Here is a 27,025-nt window from a genome sequence, read left to right on the forward strand (position 1 = left end):
CGACAGAAAAAATACCCAACAAAAAACACCACTAGTAACACGTTTCTACCTTTTGTGTTTTAGTTGATTGCGACATCGAGCAGGTTTTGTGTCTCTCCAACTTGATGTGTCTATCCAAGACGTTGGTCTGTAATGGCATTGTCGAATGTTCCGATTACTCTGACGAGAGTGATTGTGGTGAGTATCGATTCTAGGGTTAGAGTGGTTGTGGTGAGTATCAATTCTAGGGTTAGAGTGATGGTGGTGAATATCGATTCTAGGATTATATTGATTGTGGTGAGTATCGATACTAGGATTAGAGTGATTGTGGTGAGTATCGATACTAGGATTAGAGTGATTGTGGTGAGTATCCACCCTAGAGTTAGAGTGATTGTGGTGAGTATCGATTCTAGGGTTAGAGTGGTTGTGGTGAGTATCGATTCTAGGGTTAGAGTGATGGTGGTGAGTATCGATACTATGAATATAGTGATTGTGGTGAGTATCGATCCTTCATAGAGTAGTTGTGGTGAGTATCGATACTATGATTAGAGTGATTGTGGTCGGTGTCGATACTGTGATTAGGGTGATTGTGGTGATTATCGATACTATGATTAGAGTAATTGTGGTGAGTATCGATACTATCAAATAGAGTGATTGTGGTGAGTATCAATACTGTGGTTATTCCAAAGAGGACTTTAAAACAAATTCAGTGTCGATTATTTTAGGCTGCTTAAATCCGAACCTGGTTCGCGCATTTAGAGAGCTCGATTTTACAATGCACTCATATTAAAGGGACACGTTGCCTTGAATCGGGCGAGTTAGTCTATGAAAGCGTTTGAAAACCGTTTGTTTAAAACGATATGGTTTGAAAGATGTTTTGAAAGTAGAATAAAATGATCCACACCAAAATACCTCGAAGTTACAGGCTTTTCCTTATACGTTAGAACAAACACGACACGCCATTTTGTTGAGTCAAACTTACGACTCCACAATATGGCCGACCGTGTTAGTTCGCAAAATAAAAGGAGAACCACGCAATTTCGAGGCATATTATTTGTGTGGATTATTATATTCTACTTTTAAAACATCTTTCTAACCATGCATTTCATACCAAACTATTTCAAACACTTTTCATAGACCAACTCGCCCGATCCAAGACAACGTCACTTTAAAGTGGGACATTGCTTTGAAATCTTATAGAATGTTGCAGTTTGGAAATGCTCTACCACACACAGTGTGTTGTAATTAGTGAGTGGTGATCAATTAAAGAGAGTGTACATTTTCCTCTGGAACTACAATCAGCGAAAATTTGGTCCTACAAAATGGCGGACCCTGTTCTGACGTGAAATTTACCACAGATTTGGATGACGCTTTCACTCACTAATTACGATAGAATATGTTGTGATAACTAGAGGACGGGATTAAGTGTACAGTCTTGCATTATTTCTTAAATTTGTTTTTGTTCAACAATACAGTTTGACGCCCTGCTATTTTATTTCAGATATTTGTGGTACCAAAATTATTCCTTTGCGAAGGAGCGAAACTTCCACGATGCTATTCCAAAGCCACTCCGGCCAACTTGAATCGTCTTTTGTTCTTTATCCCGGAACATCCGAGTCAATCCCCAATGCTACATTATATGACGTCATCGCGATGCATCAATCAGTGTTGCCTCAGTATTGCATATGGAGACTATCGGAGCAACTCGGAACCCGAATTCGGATCGAAGTGCTGGAATTTGATGGACAAGGCGCGAATGTATCCATTGGGGATGGAGTAGAACCGTTCAGCGTTCCTGTTTCAATGTTCAACACGGATCGTCCCCAAACTCTCCGTACTGTACTGCCCTATACGACCTTTTCAATTAGTTCCGAAGTTTGGATCAAGCTTGAGATCAAAGGGCAGTTTTCAAGATTGAGGCTTTTGTTCACACCGTATAATGTAGTAGGTAAGTTGAACTCAATCCATGCTCTCATCTCCTACAGAGTTAAAGGCACTGGGGTGGATTTCACAAAGAGTTAGGACTAGTCTTATCTCAAGTTAGGACCAGTTACTCGTCCTAACTTTGACTATCAATGCAATTTGTATATTTCCTAGGACTAGTCCTAAGTTAGGACTATACCTAACTCTTTGTGAAATCGACTCCTGGACAGATATTGGTAATTACTCAAAATAAAAGTTAGCATAAAAACCTACTTGGTAATCAGCAAAGGAGAGCTGTTGGTAAAAAACAAACTTGTGAGAAACGGCTCCCTCTGAAGTAAGGTAGTTTTGAGAAAGAGGAAATTTCTCGCTCAAAAAATAAAAGAAAAAGTGTGTTTTTGTTTGGTAAAAACCGAAATAAATATTCTTTGTCCCCGATGCGAATTTCTATTTATACACATTATTTGTTGCATTAAAGGGAAGGTACACCTTTGGTAATTACTATAAAAAAAAATAGCCTAACTTAAAAACTTACTTGGTAACGAGCGTTGGAGAGCTGTTGATAGTTTAAAACAATTGTGGCAAACGACTCCCACTAAAGTAACGTAGGTTTTGAGAAAGAGGTAATTTCTCACTAAAATTATAAAAGACTTCTAGCTAGAAGTCTTTTATTCCTATCTGAAAGTACACGAAATCTTCCAAAAAAGGGCGTTTTTCTTTTATCATTTTCTCGCAACTTCGATGACCGATTGAGCCCAAGTTTTCACAGGCTTGTTATTTTATTCTGATGATGTGATACACCAAGTGATAACACGGGTCTTTGACAATTACCTAACGTGTACAGTGTCTTTAACTGGACAAGAGTAAACGATTCACATAGTATCTATCTATGTTTTTCTTATTGAAATCGCGGCCTCCATATTTTTATGTTTTCCTATGAAAATTAGAATGCGATGAAGATGAGTACGCATGTCCGAATGGTCTGGACTGTCTGCAGAATCAATCCTACGTGTGTGATGGACGGAGGGATTGCGCCATCAACGAGGACGAACTGGGATGCGGTAAGGAGTAAACATAGACTGAGCCCTAGACTGGGCCGCTGTCTTTATCCACAAGGATAACGACAGGTCCCTGACCCTCAGATCCAGTGATTCCATTGGATACAATGATATCATTGGATATATGCAGTGACTAAAAGCTACCATTATAGCAGTGATGGTTTTGATTGGTCTGAGGTCACCTCGGATGACCAATCAAAACACAGATATGGAAAGCTCACTTTCGGTCGTCTGCATTTGCCACGTGTGTTGTATTATACAGACCATGCATGTGGAAGTACTTGTTTATAATGTTGGTGTGGAATTTGTGAGTATCTCTATGTGAAATGATTGTAGGTCAAAGGTTAATATACACGCCGGTTTTGAGGCTGGTCTCTGGTGTTATTCACGAGCCTCGAAGTGTGACATCAGGGCCCAATTTCATAGAGCTACTAAGCACACAAATTTGCTTAACATGGAATTTCTTCCTTGATAAAAACAGGATTACCAACCAAATTTCCACCTAATTTTCAGGGTTAGCAAACAACAGCTGAATACCAGTAACAAGCAATATGCAACATATAGAAATTGGGTTGGGTATTAAACCTTGTGTTTATCAAGGAAGAAATGTCATGCTAAGCAAATTTGTGTGCTTAGCAGCTCTATGAAATTGGGCCCAGATGCCCAGGCTAATCGGGCCCATGTGAAAGATAGGCACTTGTCTTACATGCCAATTGATTTCATAGAATAATTGTGCTATGACGTCAGCTTTCCATATCTATTTCCATTGGTCCGCTGCGATTAGTGTCTCTCAGCTTGACTAAGGACCGTCTGCATGCAAATACCTTTTTATAGATAGCCCAAAGAGCCCAATCCAAGGCAACGTGTTCCTCAAACATTGACATTCCTCTAGGGTTTCTAAAAGTATTCTAAGGCCGTGTCCGAATTGGCGACTTTGGCTACAGCTACGGCTAGATCAGCGCGTCTGTCAGTGTTGAAGAATGGCAGACGCGCGCGCCCTAGCCGTAGCTGTAGCCGAAGTCGCCAATTCGGACACGGCCTAATTGCACAAGTTTCTTAGATCATTGCTAAAAGCGCCTGGTTGCAAATCGCTTATATCTTCCATGTGGCGTATTGATGTATTGAATTTGTTTTATTTTGTTTAAAGTGTCTTTCTGAAAAGGGTTGTGTTTATTTACCAGCTACCATTGTAAACACTTATAAAAAACTACTGTAAGTTTGAAACAGTGCGTTGTTGTTAGGGTGTTACGGGAGTGCCCAATTGTGTGGGTCTTTTATGCCATGGAACAATGGACCCCGCAAGGGAAATCTTTGTTCAACTTAGACCCCACAAGATAATTATGTACAAAAGGGAATAATTGAACAACAATAGCAGGACTACACAAACCGGATCCGTTATACCCCCATCACACCGAACTCAATCTCACTACGTTCTGACAAAAATTGTAGTCTCGGTGCAGGACACTATACTGGTGCGCGGCAAGGATGGAGCGAGCGGGGGATCGCGATAGTTGAGTGATCGTGTTGATAACAACGTCTTACACCAATACTACAGTTTTCAGAACGTAGTGCGAAAGAGTTGTGGGGTATACCGTAATATCTACGTAGATTCCGATGATGCACCTTTTGTTAAAAACAGTGGACACTATTGGTAATTGTCAAAGACCAGTCTTCACAGTTGGTGTATCTCAACATATGCATAAAATAACAAACCTGTAAAAATTTGAGCTCAATCGGTAGTCGCAGTTGCGAGATAATAACGAAAGAAAATACACCCTTGTCAGACGAAGTTGCGTGCTTTCTGATGCTTGATTTTGAGACCTCAAATTCTAAACTTGAGGTCTCGAAATCAAATTCGTGGAAAATTACTTCTTTCGAAAACTACGTCACTTCAGAGGGAGCTGTTTCTCACAATGTTTTATACTATCAACCTCTCCCCATTACTCATAATCAAGAAAGGTTTTATGACGATAATTATTTTGAGTAATTACCAATAGTGTCCACTGCCTTTAAGAGCAAACATCTTCTCCTTTGTCTTATAGGGCGATGCGACCCTTTGTATTTTGAGTGTTCTTCCGGTGAGTGTATTCCGAATCCTCAAGTCTGCGATGGTTTTGCGAATTGTCTTGACTTTATGGACGAATGGATGTGTGGTAAGTTGTAAAGAAAAAAAAAGTTGTATAAAAAACCTTCGTGTGCTTGAAATAAGTAAATGACTGCGGACGATATAACTTTTCTTCCAACACAAAATCATTCAAAGCGCTTGAAATAATTATTTTTTTATTTAATAATAATATACAAAAATTAGTCTGAACTTCAAGGTGAAAATCTGAAACGCATTTTGGGAATAAAAAAAGGCAGCTACAAGTGTCGGCTGCAATATTAAAGTTATTACTACCGTTTTTGATCACTGGTAAAACAAGAGTTTTTTTTTAAAGGTTTTGAGGTAACTCTTTTGTACGGACAAGGTAGCCGACTCAACAGCTAGCTCAATACAGAAATATGAAATGCATTCCATTTTTTGTAACCGTTTATTATCAAATGTATAATTATGGTTAGAGAGATGTTTTAAAAATAGAATAAAATGATCCACACACACTTGCCTCTAAATTGCGTGGTTTTCATTTACTTTGCGAACTAACACGGTCGGCCATCATGGGAGTAAAAAATTGACTCCTATAAGTGGCCGACCGTGTTTGTCGACGAGGTAACACACAATTTCGAGTGATACTTGTGTGGATCATTATATTCTACATTACAAATATCTTTCTTATCATATGCATTTTTAGATAACAACGTTTAAAAACGCTTTAATTTCAAAGACCAACTTTTGATCGATTCAAGGCAATGTGTTCCTTTAACTTAAACCATAACAAAGTATTTTAGTCCTACTACTTACAATCATATTGTTGTTGTTTTGAGGATACTGTGGCAACGACACATTATACACACGCCCTGACGTCAGCCTTTTGATCGAGTACACCCATGAGTCTGCAGCGTGCATGTGGTTCATCATCGCCGAGCCAGGCTCCAGAATCCGGGCCAAGTTTCTAGAGATTCCCGCTTGCTCAATGTCCTTCCTCGGAGGAGGTGATGATTTAGTTTACTACTCGTATGACAAAGACTTGATTATTACTGAATTGAACTTCACGAGACTGATGTACCCGTCTTCGATTACCGCTGATGGATCTATGTGGATCACATTGCAATGTCGATGGGATTTAATGAGGAGTCAATTGCTACTAGAAATATCACAATATAACAACATTGGTGAGTAAATATTTTGGGGGTCTTGTGTGTAAGTTTATTCTAAAAGTGTAACTGAATAATACACTCTCTAAACTCCCGGGTTATAATTGACCTAGACTTGATTCAAGTCCCGTTCTCGTGCGAGAGTTCATTAAGCACACAAGCATACCCGCAGTCAAAATGTAGCTATTGTGGTCCCGAGAATGAACCCGTTGGGGAATGCAGAGCACCACAAAACAAGTTTTCTGGCAATGGATTGGGACTTAAGTAAAGTGTATAATTGACCCGGATCCCGAGTCAAACCGGATCCGAACCATACCCGGGTCAGGTTGACCGGGTGGTTAAGATAACCCGATTCTGTCTCATTTCGACTCTTTTCTGAGTCAATTAAACATATATCACGGGTCACACTGATTAAGAACTGGTTCAAGCCCAAAGGACTTTGATTCGGGTCAAGTCTGACTCGGAAGGGTAGAGAGTGTTAATTTTTGATCTAATAATGATACACAATGCAACAACGCTATCTCACTATTGGTCTATATACAGAGTGTCTCTCGGAGAAAGAAGTTCTCTGTGCATCTGGTCTTGCTTGTATTCAGAAAACAGCTCGTTGCAACGGAGTAACAGACTGCCCAGATCATTCCGATGAGATTGGTTGCGGTAAGGTTCTCTTCGTTTTACCAACCATTGGTTTGGTCTGCTTCGTTTACAGTGCTGTTAGTATGAGGTGGGCGGGGTGACAGGTAGGGCCTGGGCAAGTTTTGATTGGATACCCCGTTTTTGTATCAATCAACGGTAGAGAGCGCCCCATCGGCCGTTTTAGAGCCCGACTCGGATACACTGGGGCAAGTCTACACATCTTATCTTCACCAAGATGTTTTTTGATACAGATATCTCTCCCATAACTTCGTGTGGCGGAAATTGTTCGTGCTGCGAATCGCCTACTACCTTAACAAAATGAGCAACATCAATCAATACCAAGTTCAAGCGAGTCCTGAGCTCCCTCCTGACCATCTCTGGTTTACGCCACTAAATGGAGACTTTTTATGACACTAGGTGGCAGCAGACTTACCAGGTTAATCCATTGTTCTCAAAATTCTGGGCAAGCTCAGAATTATTTAAATAATGGAAATGTACCTTGTAAGTCTGCTGCCACCTAGCGTTCCAAAGTCTCCATTGGCTGTAGATAAGCCTTCTATTACACTATGAAAATGTTTGCCTTCACAGGTGACTGCACTGAGCTTGAGTTCTCTTGCCGATCGGGACAACAGTGTGTTTCCAGTTACCTGATTTGCAACGGGTTCAGTGACTGCACTGACTCGTCGGATGAGTTTGAATGTGGTGAGTCTTGCACTGTCATTAGACTGGTCCCCTGTCCTTAATGATAAAGACAGGTTTTTTTTTTTTTAACAGAACCATCAATTTCATTGGTTATAATGAGTTCATTGGAAAAACGTGCAGTGACGTATAAGCTCTTTCAATGTCTGTGCTTTGATTGGTCCGAGGTGATGGTTTGTTAGTTGCACAGTGCAGCTGGCAATAATAATATCAACTCAGACTTATCAAAACACAGCTAACTGTAGTTCGTCTGCATGGTTGTGCACTTGTACATTATGTACTAATTTATATGTACATAGGATTTGACTGCGTATCTCCATGTGACATGAATATAGGTGAAAGTTGATTATAGGCGAGAGTTGACGTAGATCTCTGGCGTAATTCACGAAGCGTGACGTCAGTTGTGCAGGCTAAACTGTCACTAGACTGTGGAGGGCGTGCCCTTGGTGTGGGAACATTGAAGCATAACTGGGGGCGGGGGGAACATGAAATTTCTTCAACACATGCCTAATGTTTATTTTAGAAAGCTCTTGCTCCACATGGTTATTGAATGGTTCTTCTTCTCCATTATTCCAGAGCCTTGTGGAGCCAGCTTTATCAACGTTAGCACAGGTACCCAGAGAACAATACCTTCCCCTGGCTGGCCGGATGAGCAATATCCAAACAAAGCTCGTTGCTTATGGCTACTAGTGGCAGAAGTGGGATACAGAGTAGTTGTCACGTTCACGATGATGGACTTAGAGGAAAAGTTCGATTTTCTCAAATTTGGAAACGGCAATACCTTTGCAGATCCATTTCTGAAGTTGACCGGGTAAGTCTAGTTTATATTCCTCTGTCCTTTTATGTTATCTGATTTTCTTTCTTAATGTCGATATACAATGCTAACACGGAGACTTTGTCAAAATAAAGAAGGTATACTCTTAAAAAATTGCTTCCCTTTGGTTGATTTGACTGTCTTTTGGCACTTAAAGGCACTGGACACTATGCAAAGTAATAACAAATCTTTTGAAAAATTTCACTCATTATTGTTCATCAAAAATCGCAACAGAATAATGAAAGAAGAAACCCTCTTGCTGCACAAATTTGGGTGCCTTTAGATGCCGAATAAAAGGCTTCAGGCCTGAAGTATTTTATCGTTTGAGTGAGAAATTACTTCTTTCTCAAATACTTCAGAGGGAGCCAGTTCTCACAATGTTTATTACTATCAACAGCTCTCATTGCGCGTTACCAAGTAAGTTTTTATGTTTTTTTTGTTCAGTACCATTAATGAATGATCGTATTTTGGCACTTAAAGACTATTGGTAATTGTCAAAGACCAGTCTTCTCATTTTGGTGTATCTCAACATGTGCATAAGATAACAAACCTGTAAAAATTGAGCTCAACTGGTCGTCGAAGTTGCGAGATAACAATGAAAGAAATAACACCCTTGTCACACGAAGTTGTGTGCATTTAGATGGTTGATTTCGAGACCCCAAATTCTAAATCTGAGGTCTCGAAATCAAATTCGTGGAAAATTACTTCTTTCTCGAAAACTATGGCACTTTAGACGGAGCCGTTTCTCACAATGTACCATCAACAGCGGCCCATTCTCGTCACCAAGTAAAGTTTTATGCTAATAATTGTTTTGAGTAATTACCAATAGTGTCCACTGCCTTAATTGTGACAAAAGCCTAGTTCATCCAGCCGTTAATTAAACAGTTGTTTAATTGTAAATTGGCGTAGGAAACAGTATCCATTGAGTGTGGCGTCAAGGGACAACGTGATGTTTCTTACATTCGACAGCGATTCCTCAACTTCAATGGGCGGCTTCTCACTTCAGGTTACTCAAGAGAAACACAACTCAGGTATGTAGGTCCATGTAAAATATTAAGAGGGCAATCCAATTATAACTAGTGTTTGGACCGTGGCCGGAGCCATGTTCCCTACAACATACAGAGAACAGAATGCAGGGAGAAATTACGGTGCTCTCTCGTGCCGAAAGCTACCAAAGAAAAAATAAACCCACATGAATCTACAGGTCGCAACCCCAAAGTTAACTTGCTACAGTGTGAACACTGAGGGAGCACTTGGGTTCCCTATACCAGAGCCGTATAATGGGAGAGTTACGATAACTTGCGATTAGAAGCCATTTTGTTCTCCAAGAAACGCTTGGGCGAACACGGGGTGCCAGACTAGTCTGCCCATTGGGCCTGTGGGTTGTGCTGCATTTGGAGACAACATGGCGTCCAGCAACCACGTGACCAAAGAAAACTGGTCTCTCCATGTTGCAACAATACTCGATACACAGCTCTGCCCTATACAATATCGGAGAACGATTCTACAACTTCAATGTGCAGGTTCTCGCCTAAAGTTGATAAAGGGCAATACACCCCAGATATAGCTATAAGGTCCATGTGAATATTTAGGAAGCCCTCTTTCGTGATCAAGCGGTTAAAGGGGGAAACGTTGCCTTGGATCGGACGAGTTGGTCTATAAAAAGCGTGTGTAAACCTTTTTCATAAAATGCATATGGTTGGAAAGATGTTTTAAAAGTAGAATACAATGATCCACACAAGTTTGCCTCGAAATTGCGTGGTTTTCCTTTTACTGTCCAAAATTTGACTCCCATAAATGGCCGACCGTGTCAGCCGACGAGTAAAAGGAAAACCCCGCAATTTCGGGGCATGTTTGTGTGGATCATTGTACTCTCCTTTTACAACATCTTTCTAATCATAATATGCATTTTATAACAAACGGTTACAAACGCTTTTCAAAGACCAACTCGACCGATCCAAGGCAACGTGTTCCTTTTAGAGTGGAAGCAGATAATATTCTCCGTTCATTTTTTACCACATTATGTAACAATTTTTTTGATAAATTTTGTTCTAAGGTATACTGTATAGTTCAGTGAATCACTCGGACGATAAATCAGCAGACACCAGTTAAACAAAGTAGTTTACACTGTGTTCACTTTTAATTGTCCAAAAATGGGGGACATAATCTTTTAGATTGCCATGCCAAATGATTGTTTTATTTTTGCCAGTTGAATGTGGATACAGTGAAGTTGCTTGCGACATAGAAGACCTCGTCTGCGTCAGACACGACACATCAGATGCGGTGTGCTCACAAGGTTAATATTTTATGTACTTCAAATTTCAACTCGATTATGAAAGGCACTGGACGCTATTGGTAGTTAATCAAAATAATTGTAAGCATAAAAACTTACTTGGTAACGAGCAATGGATAGCTGTTGACATAAAATAACATTTTATGTCAACAGCTATCCATTACTCGTTACGAAGTAAGTTTTAAAATTGTGAGAAACGGCTCTCTGTGACGTGAAGTAACGTAGTTTTTGAAAAAGAAATATTTTCTCATTCGAGACTTCGGCTGAAGTCTTTTATTATGCATCTGAAAGCAAACAAAGTAATGCAACAATGGTGTTTTTTCATAAGTCTCTTGCAAATTCGATGACCAATATTGAGCCCCAATTTTCGCAGGTTTTATATTTTGTACATGTGTTTCGATACACGAAGTGGGAAGACTGGTCTATGACAATATTACCAAACGTGTCCATGCAGTGCCTTTGAATACCTACCAACGGAAACAGCAAAAGGGTTTAAAATAAAGAAGTCGAGCTCACATGAGATTTTAATTATATGAAAACAAATTTTTTGAACATCCTTCTCCTGTGCTTTTTAAGACTGATTCTAAAAAAGCCCTGTTACTTCATCACTCGGGTAAAGTTATACTTGAAGGCTCCGTTTTGTATTCCCGCTTTGTTACAATGGATGTCTATAATAATGCAACATCTCACACATGACGTCAATGTACGCTTTTAACATAGCTGGTTTAATAGGGTAAGCCTATGGTTTGATTGACAGCAAGTGGGTAGTTGGCTGTTTTCTTGACCACCCCAATTTTGTAGTGCCATCAGTTTTAAGAGTGTTGACCAATAATGTGCATTCCCTTGAAATCTTCTTGCAATTAACTAATTTTCTTCTCTCTTAATTTCTTGGTTTTCAAAGACATCTGTGGTATTCGTGGATACTCAATAGAGCAGGACGGCCAAACTCTGACGTCACCAGGTTACCCTGGCAACTACCTACCAGGGATCGACTGCATCTGGAAATTCAAATCTGATACCGTCGCTCATGGAATTATCGTCGATATTGTGGAATTCGAAACTGAAAGTATCCGAGATGTGGTTCAAATCGAAGGACTTTCTTTAATTCTTGATTTGGAGTTGAAGTTTTTCTTGCAGGGTACCACTAAGCTGAGATACATTGTCTTTGATAAGAAACGTCCGGTCTTCATCAGGTTTACCTCAGACTTAACGGTTTCATTCAAGGGGTTTCAACTACAGCTAAGTGTGTATGAACCAATCGCTGGTTTCAGTAAGTGATTTTTTTGTGTGTACTGTCCAATGTGATTCAATATAGTATGTGCTGTCCATTACGAACCATCATTTTAATATGTGCTGTGCAAGACTATTATGTTTCGTCTGATAAGTCTCAATATATGAATATATATTTTCGCTGACTTTTGTGAGTTCTTTTTTATACTGTCTAATACGATTACTCTGACTCATTACTGCTTTTACCGACGTCAAATTGCACTCACAGAAAACCATACACTTTACAAAGACAACATTTTCAAAGACTTCAAGCGTACGGCTTAAAGCCATTATACACTTTCGGTAAACAGTATTGTCCAAGTCCCACACTTCGTGTATCACAACTAATATATAAAATAACAAACCTGTGAGAATTTAGGTTCAATCGGTCATCGGAGTGGTGAGAAAATAACGGGAAAACCCATTCTTGTTTCCGCGCGTTTCGCCGTGTCATGACATGTGTTTACAATAAATCCGTAATTCTCGCTAACGAGAATTTATATTGTTTTAATGTTTTCTCAAAAAGTAAAGCATTTCATGGAACAATACTTCAAGAGAAGTCTTTCACCATTGCCTTCTGTAAACCCTGTAAATTATTTGTAAATCTGTGATTTTTTTTTTCCTGTACCGAAAGGGTATAATGGCTTTAACATCATTTTTATAATGGTGGCACGGTGGCATGGTAGCATGGTTGGCGTGTGTGTAAAGCGCTCGCCTCTCACCAAGGTGACCCCGGTGTGATTCCCGGTCGGGGCCATATGTGAGTTGAGTTGTGCGTTGGTTCTCTGCTGTGCCACGAGGGTTTTCCAGACCATCCGGTTTTCCTCCCTCGGGAAAAACTAAACACTTGCGATCTTGGCTGTGCTCCGTGGTCATAATGGGTTGATTTCCGAACATTATTTTGTTACTATCCTCACGCTTCGATCATAGCAACTTGTACTTTTACTGTTCTCAGATGAATCACTTTGTCAGGGAGATGATCTGTTCAGTTGTAGAGACGGGTCATGTGTAACAATAGACGCCAAGTGTGACGGGTTTAGAGACTGCGAAGAAAATGGAGTGGATGAATATCGGTGCTGTAAGCAATTTATTTAGATACTTTAAATTATCTCAATATTTACCAAGCAGTTCCCCTTGAGTAAATATAGGGTGCGTTCGATCAGCTTCCCTGGGTCGACCCCGGTCTGACCTCGGTACGTTCGAGTAGCTGTGACGTCATTCCAGGGGCTCACCCCGATCATCAGCCCCCAGTGCCCAGCTTGTAGAGCGGGTCACGTGGGGCTGGCCCCAGGTGCATGACGTGACCACGAGAGGGTGAGTTATCGTTCGTTTAGCTCTTGTCTGGGGCCCCACGAGTGAGCACCGCGTGGTAAACCCAATGGAAGCTCAACGAACGCACCCATATAACATGAATGTAATGGATGATAAGCTGACTCACCCTCATTGCCCTGCTTGCATGCCTTTATGCGCCATTTCAACCCTATGACTGACTCGGGTCCTAATTCATTTATAGACACATTCATGAAATTGGGTCCATCGTCACCATCATGAAAAGCACAAAAAATGTGTTACTCTTTGAATTAAAATGATGTTATTAATGTTAACTTTTTGCATAGTCCTCTATCAATTAGTTACAACTCTGCGATGCCCCACTGCCTGAAAACAGGGTAGCTCGTTTGTAATTTTGATTTAATTTTTTTTTTTTTGCAACATACTTTTCAGACAGGTGTTTAAAATATAATTACATTGTAAAACTTCAGTGTTTAAGTGTTTCCTAACTGGAGATATCTAAGGGACATAGGCCGTGTCGATCTGGACTGTCTGAGGATAAACTTTAAGGGTTTAAAGACATTGGGCACTATTGGTAAGTGTCGAAGACCAGTCTTCTCACTTGGCGTATCTCAACACAATGCATAAAACAACAAACCTGTGAAAGTTTGCTCTCAATCGTAGATGTAAAGGCGCTTATAATATCTTATGATCTTCCATCTTTTAAGAGGGTAAGCAATTCCTACCTTCGGCACCACTGAGTTACTGCATTGTGTTTTCTTCCTTGTACCCCTTCACCTAGAGTGGCTACATGAGCCTTGTTTTTGGCGAACTTGCAAAAACAAAAAAGTATGTATAAATGTAATTATGCAGATGGTAATTATTTTACTTGTAGCCGATGTACAATGCCCGACGTCTTACCGATGTGCGGCTTCGTCTGAGTGTATCCATTGGACACTAGTGTGTGACGGTAAATCGGACTGTCCATTTGATGACGACGAATCCAATCTGACATGTGGTAATGAGTTCACAACGTTTCAGAAAGTAACCCATTGTCGCCGTTTTTTTATTTTATTTATTTCCTTTATTTACCAAGGGTAAGCCAAATCAGTAAAAATAACTTGTTTTCCATTAGGGACCTGCAAACAAACTTGGATCGCCAAATTGCAAATGATGCGCCAGTTGTTAATACTGAGAATTGTCTGCGGCCGATCCTTTTTAAGGAGTGGACACGTTTTTCAAAGACCACTTTTCTCACTTGGTGTATCCAAAAAAAGATAAACCTTATAATAATTTGGGCTGTTAAAAGGATCATCAAAGTTGCAAAAACTTTGTTGCACAACTTAGTATGCTTTCAGAGGCATAATAAAAGGCTTCAGCTGAAGTTGTTATTATTTGAGTGAGTAACTATGTCTCTCTCAAAAACTATGTTACTTTAGAAGTAGCCATTTCTCACAATGTTTTACTTATCAACAATATTGCCCTTTTCGAATCCACGGCTTTGGCTTTGGATTCGGCTCCAGCCTCCGTTCTCTCGTCTGAAGCCCTGAGTGCGCATACGCAAAGCACACACACTTATTGTCAAAGCAACCGCGGGGCCAAACTAGCCTGAGCCGAATCTAGAGCCGAAGCCGTGGTTTCGAAAAGGGCCAACTATTCTGAGAATATGCTTTGTAGGCTTTTCGAATTGCCTAATTGTAAATGGTGCGCCAGATGTGACTTTTGATGATTTTCTACAGCACCACTAGTTCAACTTCGTTTTCGTTTTTGTTTTTTGTTTTTATGTTATTCATTTTTTATTGAGAGCATGTTTATAGACCTATTATACATTTGGTTTTTAAAGCAACTTCAAAAATACGATTTAATTGTTTAATCATGACTTATTTTTTGTAGGACAAAATTTGAATTTCATTTTACAATGACACGTGAGCCATATTTTATTTTCCCAAAAAATATAGTATTCTTTATAACTATACCAATCACTATCAAATCGCGTCTGAGGGTGACGTCATTAAATCAACCACAAAATCCACAAATTGAGTGACTGAAGGGACGCTCAAAATCCATACTTTACAACCGAAAAGAGGGAGAGAGGGTGCATAACTGTACAGCCCGCCGGATTGTGAAAGCAATGCCTCTATCGCAATAACGATCAACCTTTACATACATGATTTGCATTCACTTTCGATTCATTAGAAAGTCGATGTCCGCCCGATTGCGAATGCGACGTCAACAAAGGCAACCTTATCGTGCAATGTTTACACGGCTGGAATGCCACAACTATCGCTGGTATCGTCAAAGGAACCAAACTCCTGTGAGTCCAAATTGGCAATCTATTGTCATCAGGGCCCACTTTCATATCGCTGCTTAGCGGTCAATTTTGTGCTAACTGTGCAATTTTTATTTCATAGCGCTGCTTACCGTAATCACACGAAAAGGCATGCTAACCTTCCGGTGCTTACCGCACTAAAATAAATGACGTCACAATGCTAATCAACGGTAAACACGCAATATGGCCGCCCATTTTTTCTGCTAACCTGTGAAATACGCTAAGGCTTAAGCAAAGTTTTCTGCTACTGTAAGCATGCAAAATGTGTGTACCATTAAGCCGCGCTATGAAATTGGGCCCTGTTCTTCCGTACTTTGTAATCATTATGTTCCATTTTAGCTCTATATTTTTTTCTCTTTTGAAATGTGAAGGAATGCATGAACACACATCGCACATTCTAACACCAGGTGGCAATTTTGTCCGCACATTATAATTGCACCTCAATCAAATTCCTGATTTATCTTTAAGGATTCCTTTTTTTAATCGATTTAGAAACAAAATCCCCTTTGAAAGCACTATTATACGAAAGTATAGTGCAGAAACAAAAATGCGGGCCGGTCAGGTCGACTCTTTTGGGCCGGGGAGAAATTTGAGGCTTAAATAAAAAACAATGTTTTTTTTTTTTACTCTCCCTGGGTTCATGAATTTAATCCTATAATGAAAGGTTGAGCCAACCCTTATGTCCGTTTATTAATGCGCATTAAAAGCGAATCAAAAAGGTTTAGACATGTGTTCTTGTTTTTATGCAGAAATCTGTCCAATGCAAACATCAGCGTTCTCGAAATCGGTCTCTTCAAGGAATTTTCCTTCCTAACAGCCCTGTAAGTCACTTTAATTCTCAATGATGTGTAATCCATTCATCTGGGGCCAGTTTCATAGAGCTAAGCAACAAATTTGCTTATCTAAGCACAAAAATATCTCGCTTACTTTACACATGTTACTGACCAAAATTTCATGGCATATAAATTGCTTGTGAATAGTATTTAGCTGTTGTTTACCACAACAATTGAAAGCAAAACTTTGTGCTTAAAGGAACACGTTGCCTTGGATCGGACGAGTTGGACTATGAAAAGCATTTGAAACCGTTTATTATGAAATGCATATGGTTAGAAAGATGTTTTAAAAGTAGAATATAATGATCCACACAAGTATCACTCAAACTTGCACGGTTTTCATTTTACATCGCGAACTTACACGGTCGGCCATTTAATCGAGTCAAAGTTTTGACTCCCATAAATGGCCGACCGTGTTAGTTCGCGCAGTAAAACGAAAACCACGCAATTTCGAGGCATATTTGTGTAGATCATTGTAATCTACTTTGACAACATATTTCTAACCATATCGATTTTATAACAAACGGTTACCGGACGCTTTTTATAGACCAACTCGACCGATCCAAGGCAACGTGTTCCTTTAAGCAGCTCTTTGAAATTGGGACCTGATAACGATTCAGTTTAACGGACTCCTTAATAATAATAACAACCATATCAAAGTCTTACATGGTGCACGTATCTACCAAACAAGGTACTCACTTCCACCTTAAAGGCAGTGGACACTATTGGTAATTACTCAAAATATTTATTAGCATAAAACCTTACCTACACAGTTTGAAGATAATGATGGTAGAAAACTTCCCTGAAAATAATTATTACTTGCTGAGGTGCTGTAGTTTTTGAGAAACGAGCAAAACAATGTCATGCTAAAATAATGTTTGTCTCAGTGATCATGAGACGACAATTATTTTAGCATGTAAAAACGTATTTTCATGACGTTGTTTTACTAATTTCTCAAAAACCAACACATCGCGATTCAAAGGGCAAGACGGAACGCAGAGTACCTCGTTTTTTTTTTAATCAGTTTGTTTTTATTCTCAACAGATATTTGATAGGAAATGGAATCAACTCGATTCTGCCGGGTACATTTTCCGATCTGCAGAATCTAACCTTCTTGTAAGTTTATTCCTTAACCCAAAACAGTTTTTGGGTGAACAGATAATTGACCAGAACGGGATTGGAACTTGCTACCTCCGGGTTAAAGGTTGTATGTACTTTATGTAGGACAAAAAAACACAATGTCCACAGATTTACACTAAACTTACACAGTTTGAAGATAATGATAGTAGAAAGCTTCCCTGAAAAAAATACGTGCTGAGGTGCTGTAGTTTTTGGGTAATGAGTAAAACAATGTCATGAAAATAATTTTCGTCTCATGAGACGAAAACTATTTTAAGCATTTACAAACGTTTTTTTTTTCATTACATTGTTTTACTCATTTCTCAAAAACTACAGCACCTCAGTAAGTAATTTTGAAGGGAAGCTTTCCGCTATCATTATCTTCAAACCCTTTAGGTTTAATTTAAATCTGTGGACATTTTTAAAATCCTTTAACGTGTCGATGCCGTACAAACTGAGCTATCTTTTAGTGGTGTCTCAAACTTGACAATATCGTTATGGGGGGATTGGGGAAGGGGGGAGTATTACACCTTCAAACCGGGGACCTACTACAAAAGGGGACAATAGGGTCCACGGTTTGGGAAAGGTCCCAGTTGTAAAACGTGTACAACACCAATGGGAGCTGTTGTGACGATTTTGTGCGATGTGACCCCTGACGTCACTCGAACGATTCGCGCGCATACCGCCAGGCAAAGTCTTTGTATTTTGGCTGCCAGCTAGAAAGTGTATGCAATTTTACCATGACTACTCGTCTTTTTGCCCCGTGAAACGTGATGTATACAGTGTTTTTCAACAGAGGGCGGTTTGAATGTAAACATAGGTCAAATCGTCTATAAACAAAGGAGGAACAACAGTAGGTCCAACGTTGCAGGCGTATACACACTTGTGTGAATTGGTCTAAATGACACTTTTCAAATGTAGACAATTTCAAAATTAGTAATGGGGGACTTTTGGCACAGAAGGCCTAAGGGAGGCTTGAGAACGCTAGGTGGCAGCAGACTTGCCAGGTAAATCCATTGCTAATGGTTATTTTGCGCGTGATCAGAGCGACGTAAACAGAGGAAATTTACCTGGTTAGTCTGCTGCCCCTAACGTTCTCAAGCCTCACTTAATAAAGGCATATCCAATATTCTTCACGAACAGACAAGGATTACGGTACTTGAACCTCTGCATCAAAACATGTGCAAGAGGTCGACAGCTAATTGGTAATTTTTTTGTACTCAGTTTATTGAGCTGTTCCTTCATTTTGCCGACGTGTGATGTGCAATTTGCCGTTGATTAACTACACGAACAAATTGTAGCCATTTGAAGACCAGATACACAGTGGCTTATTAGTTTATCATACAATATCGTTATTCATATATAACAAATTTGATTTTGTTCTCTGTTTATCCTTTGCAGGGACATTTCCAACAATGAAATCTCCAGCATCGCCCCGAACAGCTTCTCGGACCTCCGGAGTTTGAAAACCTTGTATGAATCAATAAATGTTCAAGAATTTAATACTGTCATATAAGGAAATGCTTTTCCCGTAGGTTTTAAATTTTTGCTAAATTTTTATACACTTCCTCAATGTGCCGTTAATTGTGCTTTTTGAGTGTGTGGTCTTTTACTTTCTTTTGTATTATTATTTTTTTTTGTAAAGCGCATTAGTCTTTTTTGGAAATGCACTGTATAATTCTTTTTAAATTATAATGATGTGTTTTTAATAATAGTATTGTAATACTAACACAGCGTAACGTAATGTAACGTTAAGTAACATAATGTTGCGTGACGTAGCACTACATAACGTAACATATAATGTGACAAAACAAGATGTATTGTGACGTGACATAAAGTAACATATGTAACGTAACTTAACGTAACGTAACGTAACATAACATAACATAACTTAACTTAACTTAACTTAACTTAACTTAACGTAACGTAACGTAACGTAACGTAACGTAGCGTAGCGTAGCAAAGCGTAGCATAACGTAACGTAACATAACGTAACGTAACGTAATGTTACACAATGTTACATAACGTAACGCAACACAACTTTACGTAACGTAACGCAACGTAACGTAACGTAACGCAACGTAACGTAATGTAATGTAATGTAATGTTATGTAATGGAATGAAATGGGGCTTACAGTGCAAAATGCTTACAATTCAAAAACGATACACGATACTTAAAAGGACTCGGGTACTTTTGGTAACACAAAACACAATGTCCACATATTTAGATTAAACACAGTTTGAAGGTAATGATATTAAAGGGCTTCTAACAAAATATTAGCTGCTCGTTTCGGAGAAATGAGTAAAAGACAATGTCATGAACATACTTTTTTCATGACACCAAATTTTCGTTTCCTGAGACGATAATTATTTGCGTGACGTCTTTTGCTCATTAAAAAAGTACCCTTGTCAAACCCTGTAAGTGTAATGTAAATCTGTTGACACTGTGTGTTGTGTACTACAAAAAGCACTCAGACCATTTAAAGTCTCCCAGATTTTTACATATTAATGAAGATAATATTCAACTAACTGCTGAACTTTATTCAATAATGGGTAGTTTAAGTGCCCGTCGAGTTTTTCACCCGAAAAAAGCATCTCAAAACCCATGTATTTTTCGAAACGTCTGAGCATTTATTTTGAAAAAGTTCCTTACACAACCCTTTAAGAATAAGAGCCCATGTCACCCAAAATGCCCTAAGTTGGAAGTCAACAACCCCACGGTTGCAGTGTCATTTCTGTCTACAATAGAATATTTTGAGGGCTACAAACAACTAATAAAATAATGAACCGACGTTAATACTAAGGCGCGCGCGTAAAGCTTGCGTTGTGGTCAAGCTGTTGATCAAATTTGATCCATATCTATCCCACAATGCACCTCATTTAACAGTCTGCGCTTGCGTAATGGTATTTGCGAAACGGTCTGCAGCACCGTAAAGCTCATGATGGTGGCGCCCTCTGTTGTTGATATTGAATCATTATTCCGATGCGTTGTTGGAATTGATCAGTTTCGGATTGCGACACGTGTGTCCTTGCGCAAGTAACCGTAATAATGGACAGGTCCCTTGTCTTTATCCGCAAGGTTAAATACGAGTACTTACGAAACAAAAATTTGACTCCCATAAATGGCTCACCGTGTTAGTCGACGAGGTAAAAGGAAAACCGTGCAATTTCGAGGCATGTTTGTGTGGATCATTGTATTCTACTTTTACAACATCTTTCTACCCATATGCATTTTATAAAAAACGGTTACAAACGCTATTCAAAGACCAACTCGACCGATCCAAGGCAACGTGTTCCTTTAATAGAGCTATAGCCTCGCTCAAGGCATTCGCATTATTATCGGCGCCATTGCACATCATTACGAGCAGTCGTATACAATATTGAATTGAATTGAATGGTCTATTCGTCAGGTATAATATGATAAATTAATTTAATTTAATTTTCATTGCCACACGATTTGGCTGTCCATTTATTATTCAGTTTTGTATCAGTCGTTGCATTTCATTTATAGACGACCAAGGCTACACTGAAACTAAATTGTTAAAGGCAGTGACACTATTGGTAATTGTCAAAGACTAACCTTCACACTTGGTGTATCTCAACATGTGCATAAAAAAACTGTGAAAATTGGAGCTCAATCGGTCATCGAAGTTGCCAGATAATAATGAAAGAAAAATAACCCTTGTCACACGAAGTTGTGTGCGTATCAAGTTCTAAATCTGTGGTCTCGAAATCAAATTCGTGGAAAATCACTTCTTTCTCAAAAATTATGTCACTTTAGAGGGAGCCATTTCTCACAATGTTTTATACAATCAACCTCTCCCTTTTACTCGTCACCAAGAAAGGTTTTATGCCAATAATTATTTTTAGAAGTTACCAATAGTGTCCACTGCCTTTAACCAGCCGTTTTTGCTGGCTGTTACAGTATTGAATGAGTACTGCGGCTTTGTGAACTTGTTTGTTCATTGAATGCTAAACCTTGCTGTGTTTTGGCGGTTGTAAACTCTTATGGACGGTAGTCTTTTTAGCCATCCCGCCAAAGGGATCGAAACTCAAACAATAATCACAGTTTAGACGTTTCTTCTTAAACGCAGTAGCCAGATACAACTGGGTGTTTTATTCAAACACAACTCAAATCCGAAAATACACTTAATCCGAACAATAAACCCAAATACACCGGTGACTCGGTGGGGCACCCGAAGAAAAAAGACAACGGGTCAATGTTGAATGGGCCATATTTACTGAATTATATAACTGACATACAGATCCTTGTCACGTAAAGTAAGTTCCACCAATCAGGTGGAACTTACTTCACGTGACATTCACTATTACTCCTATCCGCACCGGCGTTCAAAAAGACCCATTCAACAGTCAGGGTCATCCTTGTTTCCAATGTTTTTCAGCAGTACAGCGCCGCCGCGCCGCTGCTAAAACAAAGGAGCACCTGTGCTAAAGGTTGTGATCCGATTTGTTTTCTTGCCGCTATACGCAGCGCTATATGATTTTTGGTTGTCAGTAATTTGTGTGATTTTTCATAATGTTATAATTTTAAAATACATCAAATGACAAGGATCTATATGTCAAATATATAAAACAAAATATTAAGTGGCTTTAGTTCGTGGAATAGGAGGAATATTATCGCTCGGTAAATGGAACAGTCAAAATTTTACCTTGCGATAATATTCCTCCCATTCCACTCTGAGCCACTCAATATTTGAATAATAAATATTATTATTATTATTTTTTTAATGTAATATTCACTGTGTTGTCCAAGTGGTGTCAGTTCCGCTCTTTTGGGAGCGAAAGTCAATCTGCGTCACTCTTTTTGAGTGAAATTGGAACGAACTTCACTGTAAATCGAGTTGAAAGAAGTAGTCTTTCACTCTAGAAAGTTTTGTTTTCGCCGTATATGGCTCTTCGCAAGAGTGGTGTGGCGGACAAAACAAGTGGTCTTTCACTCTTTTACATTAAGAGAGTACTTTACTTAAATAACTTATAGCCAGGTGCACTTTAATCAACTTGACCAGTGAGCCATTAAACTAAACACCACTACTATTAATTGGTCTATGGATTGCTATCTTCAATGTGTTAAAGGCACTGGACTCTATTGGTATTTGTCGAAGACCAGCATTCCCACTTGTTGTATTGAACATTGCACAAAATAACAAATTTGTGAACTTTTGAAATCATTTGATCGCCGAAGTTGCAAGATAATGATGAAAAAACACAAATTTTTTCCACGAAGTTGTGTGCTTTCAGATGCTTGATTTCGAGACCTCAAAATCTAGTTCTAAGGTCTCGAAATTAAATCCGTGGAAAATTACTTCTCCCCCGAAAACTACGTTACCTTAGAGGGAGCCGTTTCTCACATTGTTTTACTTTATCAAAATCTCTCCATTGCTTGTTACCAAGTAAGTTGTTAAGCTAACAATTACTTTGAGATAGTATCCTTTTAGAACGTTGCTGCCGGTGGTTCGATTCTAACTCTCTTATCAAAGAATCCACATCTTTCACTTAAAGTAACATAGCTTTGTTTTCTTCTCATGCACTGTTTATTAATCGATATAATGTTTATTTAAATGTTTGTTTTCTGCAGGGTCGCGAAGAATGTTCCCCTGACCACGATACACACCAACGGTTTCAATGGACTGGTGCACTTGCAAAACTTGTAAGATATGTTAAATAATAACAATAATAATATACCGTTTTTAAATAGCGCTTTTCACGCCGGAGGGCGTCTCAAAGCGCTTCCGACAATATTACCCCTGTTCACCTTCAAGGTCTATACTACGGTGGCTCACACTCGCCAATTCACGGAGAACCCCATGTTTTTTTACGGCTTTATATCGCAGTAATATTGCGTTATATTGCTGTACTATTGCGTTATATCGCCGTACTATTGCGTTATATCGCCGTACTATTGCGTTATATCGACATACAAGTGGCTTAACGCCGTAGTACGGCCATATACCGCCGTAGAAACATGGGCTCTCTAGGAATTGGTGAATATGAGCCACCGTATAATACGTTCTTTGTATGAAAGTCTCCAGACACAAAAAGTGTGGGCAACAATTATTTTGTTTTCCAAGGGGCCGTTGCCACCTACTCTGCCAACAGCCAGTGTGGTCTCACGTTTCGAAAATACTGTGCTGCTTAAAGGATTGTTCTACTTTTTCAAAATGTCCACAGGTTTTAGATTAAACTTACAGGGTTTAAAGGTAATGATAGTGGAAAGCTTCCCTTTAAATTTTACTAACTGAGGTTGCGTAGTTTTTGAGAAATGAGTAAAACAAGTCACAAAATAATTTTCGTCTTAGACGAAAGTGATTTTAGCATGTAAAATCCCATTAAAAAGTTATGATATTATACCAAAGCCATAGCATAACTGGTTAATACGTTTGTACATGCTAAAACTGAGACGAAAATTATTTGTTTTACTAATTTTTCAAAAACTACGGCACCTAAATAAGTAGAAAGGAAAGCTTTCTACTATCATTATCTTCAAACTGTGTAAGTTTAGTGTAAATCTGTGGACATTGTGTTTTTTGTCCTACAAAAGTACATAGACCCTTTAAGATGAAACGTCTAGACCACATCGGCTCTTTTCACAGCCAACACTCCTGCACACAAGAGACTTGCACCGATTTGTAAAACGTTGGTAAACAGGGCCCAATTTCATAGAGCTGCTAAGCACAGAAATTTGCTGAGCTTGATATTTCTGTCTTGATGAAAACAGGATTACCTTCCATATTTACACATGATTTTCTTGATAAGCAAACACCAGCTGAATACCAGTAACAAGCAATATGCAACAAATTTGGTAGGTAAACCTGTTGTTATCAAGGATTTGTTTTCATGCTAAGCACAGTTAAGTGCTTAGTAGCGGTATGGAATTGGCCCTGTTGTGTATGTTACAACTTGAAAAAGAGAACTGATATTATGCCTATGATAATGTTCATTTGTTAGAATGCTTCTGAGGGGCGGTTTGCCGAGTGATGATCCAGTGGATGTACGTGAGGGTGCACTCGGTGACCTCAAGAGCTTATCTTTGCTGTAAGTGCTATTCATCATTTCAATTAAATATTCAATACTCGAGTATCGATATTCGATATTCGATATTCGACATTCGATATTCGATATTCGATGTTCGATATTCAATATTCAATATTCAGTACTCAATTCAATCCGTTTCAATCCAGTTCAATTCAAAATAGTACATTTTCATGGGGCTTATTTCACAAAGAGCTAAGATTGTTCTTAAATGCAACTTAATCGTTTTTGTTATTTTTTGGCAAAGTAAAGTGTCATGTCACAGTACATATTGAAATGGTAGTATTGACAGTTTGTTTTGCGCTGTTTTTTTTTGTGTCTGTGTGAAATCGGCCCGCACTACTAAAAAGCGCATTGATGAGACAGTTTTTGTAAAATGCGCTACAAAAGAACTTTCTCTGGTATTATTAGGTTTAAAGTTCTCTTTTGTATGCATGCGTTTTAAAACTCACTAATTTCCTTGATTGATTTGTTGTTTTGATTTACAGCTACGTGGATGACTACCGTCTCTGCTGTGAGTTTCTTTCTGCAATAAAGCTAAGCGTTTCGCAGTGCATTACCACCGAGTTACAGCCACCGCTCAGCCTCTGTGGCAGCCTGATGCAGAACCCACTGCTTCGCGTCTCGATGTGGCTATTAGGACTTAGCGCCCTCATCGGCAATATCATAGTAATCGTCTGGAGGTGTAGAGACGGTAATGAGAGAGGCGGGAAGAAGACCTATTCATTCCTAGTGCTGAATTTAGCCGTATCTGATTTCATGATGGGTGTTTATATGCTGATTCTCGCCGTGGCTGATGTGTACTTCGGTGAGAAATACGCGCGGCAGGCGCACGCATGGAGATCGAGTGTGGTCTGCAAGATCGCCGGAGTACTGTCGGTCGTATCAAGTGAGGCCTCGGTGTTTTTTGTGACTATCATAAGTCTAGATTGTTTCTTTTGCATTGTGTTCCCTTTCAGTCAGATTAAACTCAGAGAAAGATCAAGTAAGATCATCGTTGCTGTGATGTGGTGTGCCGCTATTGGTCTTAGCATTGGACCAACGGTTTCCGTTGGCGACGGGGATTCGAATGTGTACGGACTGTCTGATGTCTGTATCGGGCTACCGTTGATAACAAAATCAACAGGGTTTTCCCTTGAAACCAGTTATATTATGAACCCACTCGGTGACTTTGACACAATATCAATCCCTGTTGCCGAGGGGAAAGAACCCGCGTGGATCTACTCCATCGTTCTGTTTCTAGGGGTAAACCTACTCTGTTTCGTCATCGTTTTCTGTTGCTACGTCGCCATCTTTATCAAGGTCAAACGCACAGCGAGTAAAGTTCGCGTCACGGCGCACCGTACTCGCGAAATCAAAATGGCGGTCAAGATGGCGCTGATTGTTGGGACTGACTTCGCATGCTGGATGCCGGTAATAATAATGGGGATTCTGTCACAGACGGGGGCGGTGGAAATAGGCTCAGACATCTATGCTTGGATTGTAGTCTTCATATTGCCCATTAATTCCTCCTTAAATCCGTATCTCTACACGCTGTACACGACAATCTCAGCACAGCGCAATGCGAAGAACTTAAATACCGAGATGTCAAAGTCAGTAACGACTGAAATGAAGACTAAATCCATGGAGACGTTGAATTCCACTGTGTCTGAAAACAGGCCCCATTAGGATAGATGACTTGTTCAGTTCACATCTTCAAAATTATTCAAACAAAATAGAGACTAGGCTAAACCAAAATACTTTTTACATAGTTATACAATATGCGATTTTCCATAACAATTATTACAAAGTGGTATAGCTTGTGTTTTTATCGTTAGTCCTGGGTGTTCATTTCTTGTTCCATATGTTACTTAATTTGTACCAGATGGGCCGAAAACTAGTTAATAATCAGCTTATTATAACAATTAAAATATATATTTTACCATTTTTACTATAATTAGGCTATACTTACTTTACTATTTTCCCCCAATTTCATCTCCACTGGTTGGTGTTTCTGCTTATATTTGACAATAAGGGGCCTTACTTTTAGTACGGTTATTGTACATCGTTTGCTTGCCATCGTTTGTTCTAATTTTCACTATAATTTTTGATTCCACATGTGTTTGTATAGTATATACATGAAGTTGTGCTCTTTTTATGAGCATTGTCAGGAGTGCACATCAGATGACGTTTTTTAAGACTTTTGCGTTCTCTACGCGGACTCTGCTTGTTATAAAACTTACTTTATTTATTTACTATTATTGTAAGCTGAGAACCAACCTGTCTTTGCGTAAGTGAGTTATTGTTGTTTAAGTATGTTGAGTAAAAATTTGTACATGTTTTGTAAGCGACTTATATGAGGAAAGTTGTGGTTCTAGATTTGTGCGATAATTTTGTTCTCCAAAGGCTATCAAAATAAAGCTTTTGTCACTAAAATATGTGTTATGATGAATGGAATATAATTAAACAATTGACTAAGGTTAAAAACAATTAGTTTCCATGTTATTTACAAATTTGAAAATA

General features: G+C 39.1%; 1 protein-coding gene across 1 annotated transcript; it reads left to right on the forward strand.

Moving 5' to 3' along the window:
- The first annotated feature begins 1,632 nt into the window (after positions 1 to 1,632).
- On the forward strand, positions 1,633 to 26,349 carry LOC139942666 (uncharacterized). The gene is made up of 19 exons (XM_071939487.1): positions 1,633 to 1,927; positions 2,850 to 2,963; positions 5,003 to 5,113; positions 5,883 to 6,230; positions 6,756 to 6,869; positions 7,437 to 7,550; positions 8,124 to 8,358; positions 9,271 to 9,392; positions 10,571 to 10,657; positions 11,556 to 11,924; positions 12,879 to 13,001; positions 14,088 to 14,210; positions 15,389 to 15,506; positions 16,271 to 16,342; positions 17,399 to 17,470; positions 18,875 to 18,946; positions 23,070 to 23,141; positions 24,440 to 24,526; positions 25,012 to 26,349. Exons 1-19 carry the CDS (start codon positions 1,633 to 1,635, stop codon positions 26,189 to 26,191), a joined length of 3,828 nt encoding a protein of 1,275 aa, XP_071795588.1. The 3' UTR covers positions 26,192 to 26,349.
- The last annotated feature ends 676 nt before the right edge of the window (positions 26,350 to 27,025 follow it).

The sequence above is a fragment of the Asterias amurensis genome, chromosome 10, assembly GCF_032118995.1.
Source record: "Asterias amurensis chromosome 10, ASM3211899v1".
Classification (NCBI taxonomy): domain Eukaryota; kingdom Metazoa; phylum Echinodermata; class Asteroidea; order Forcipulatida; family Asteriidae; genus Asterias; species Asterias amurensis.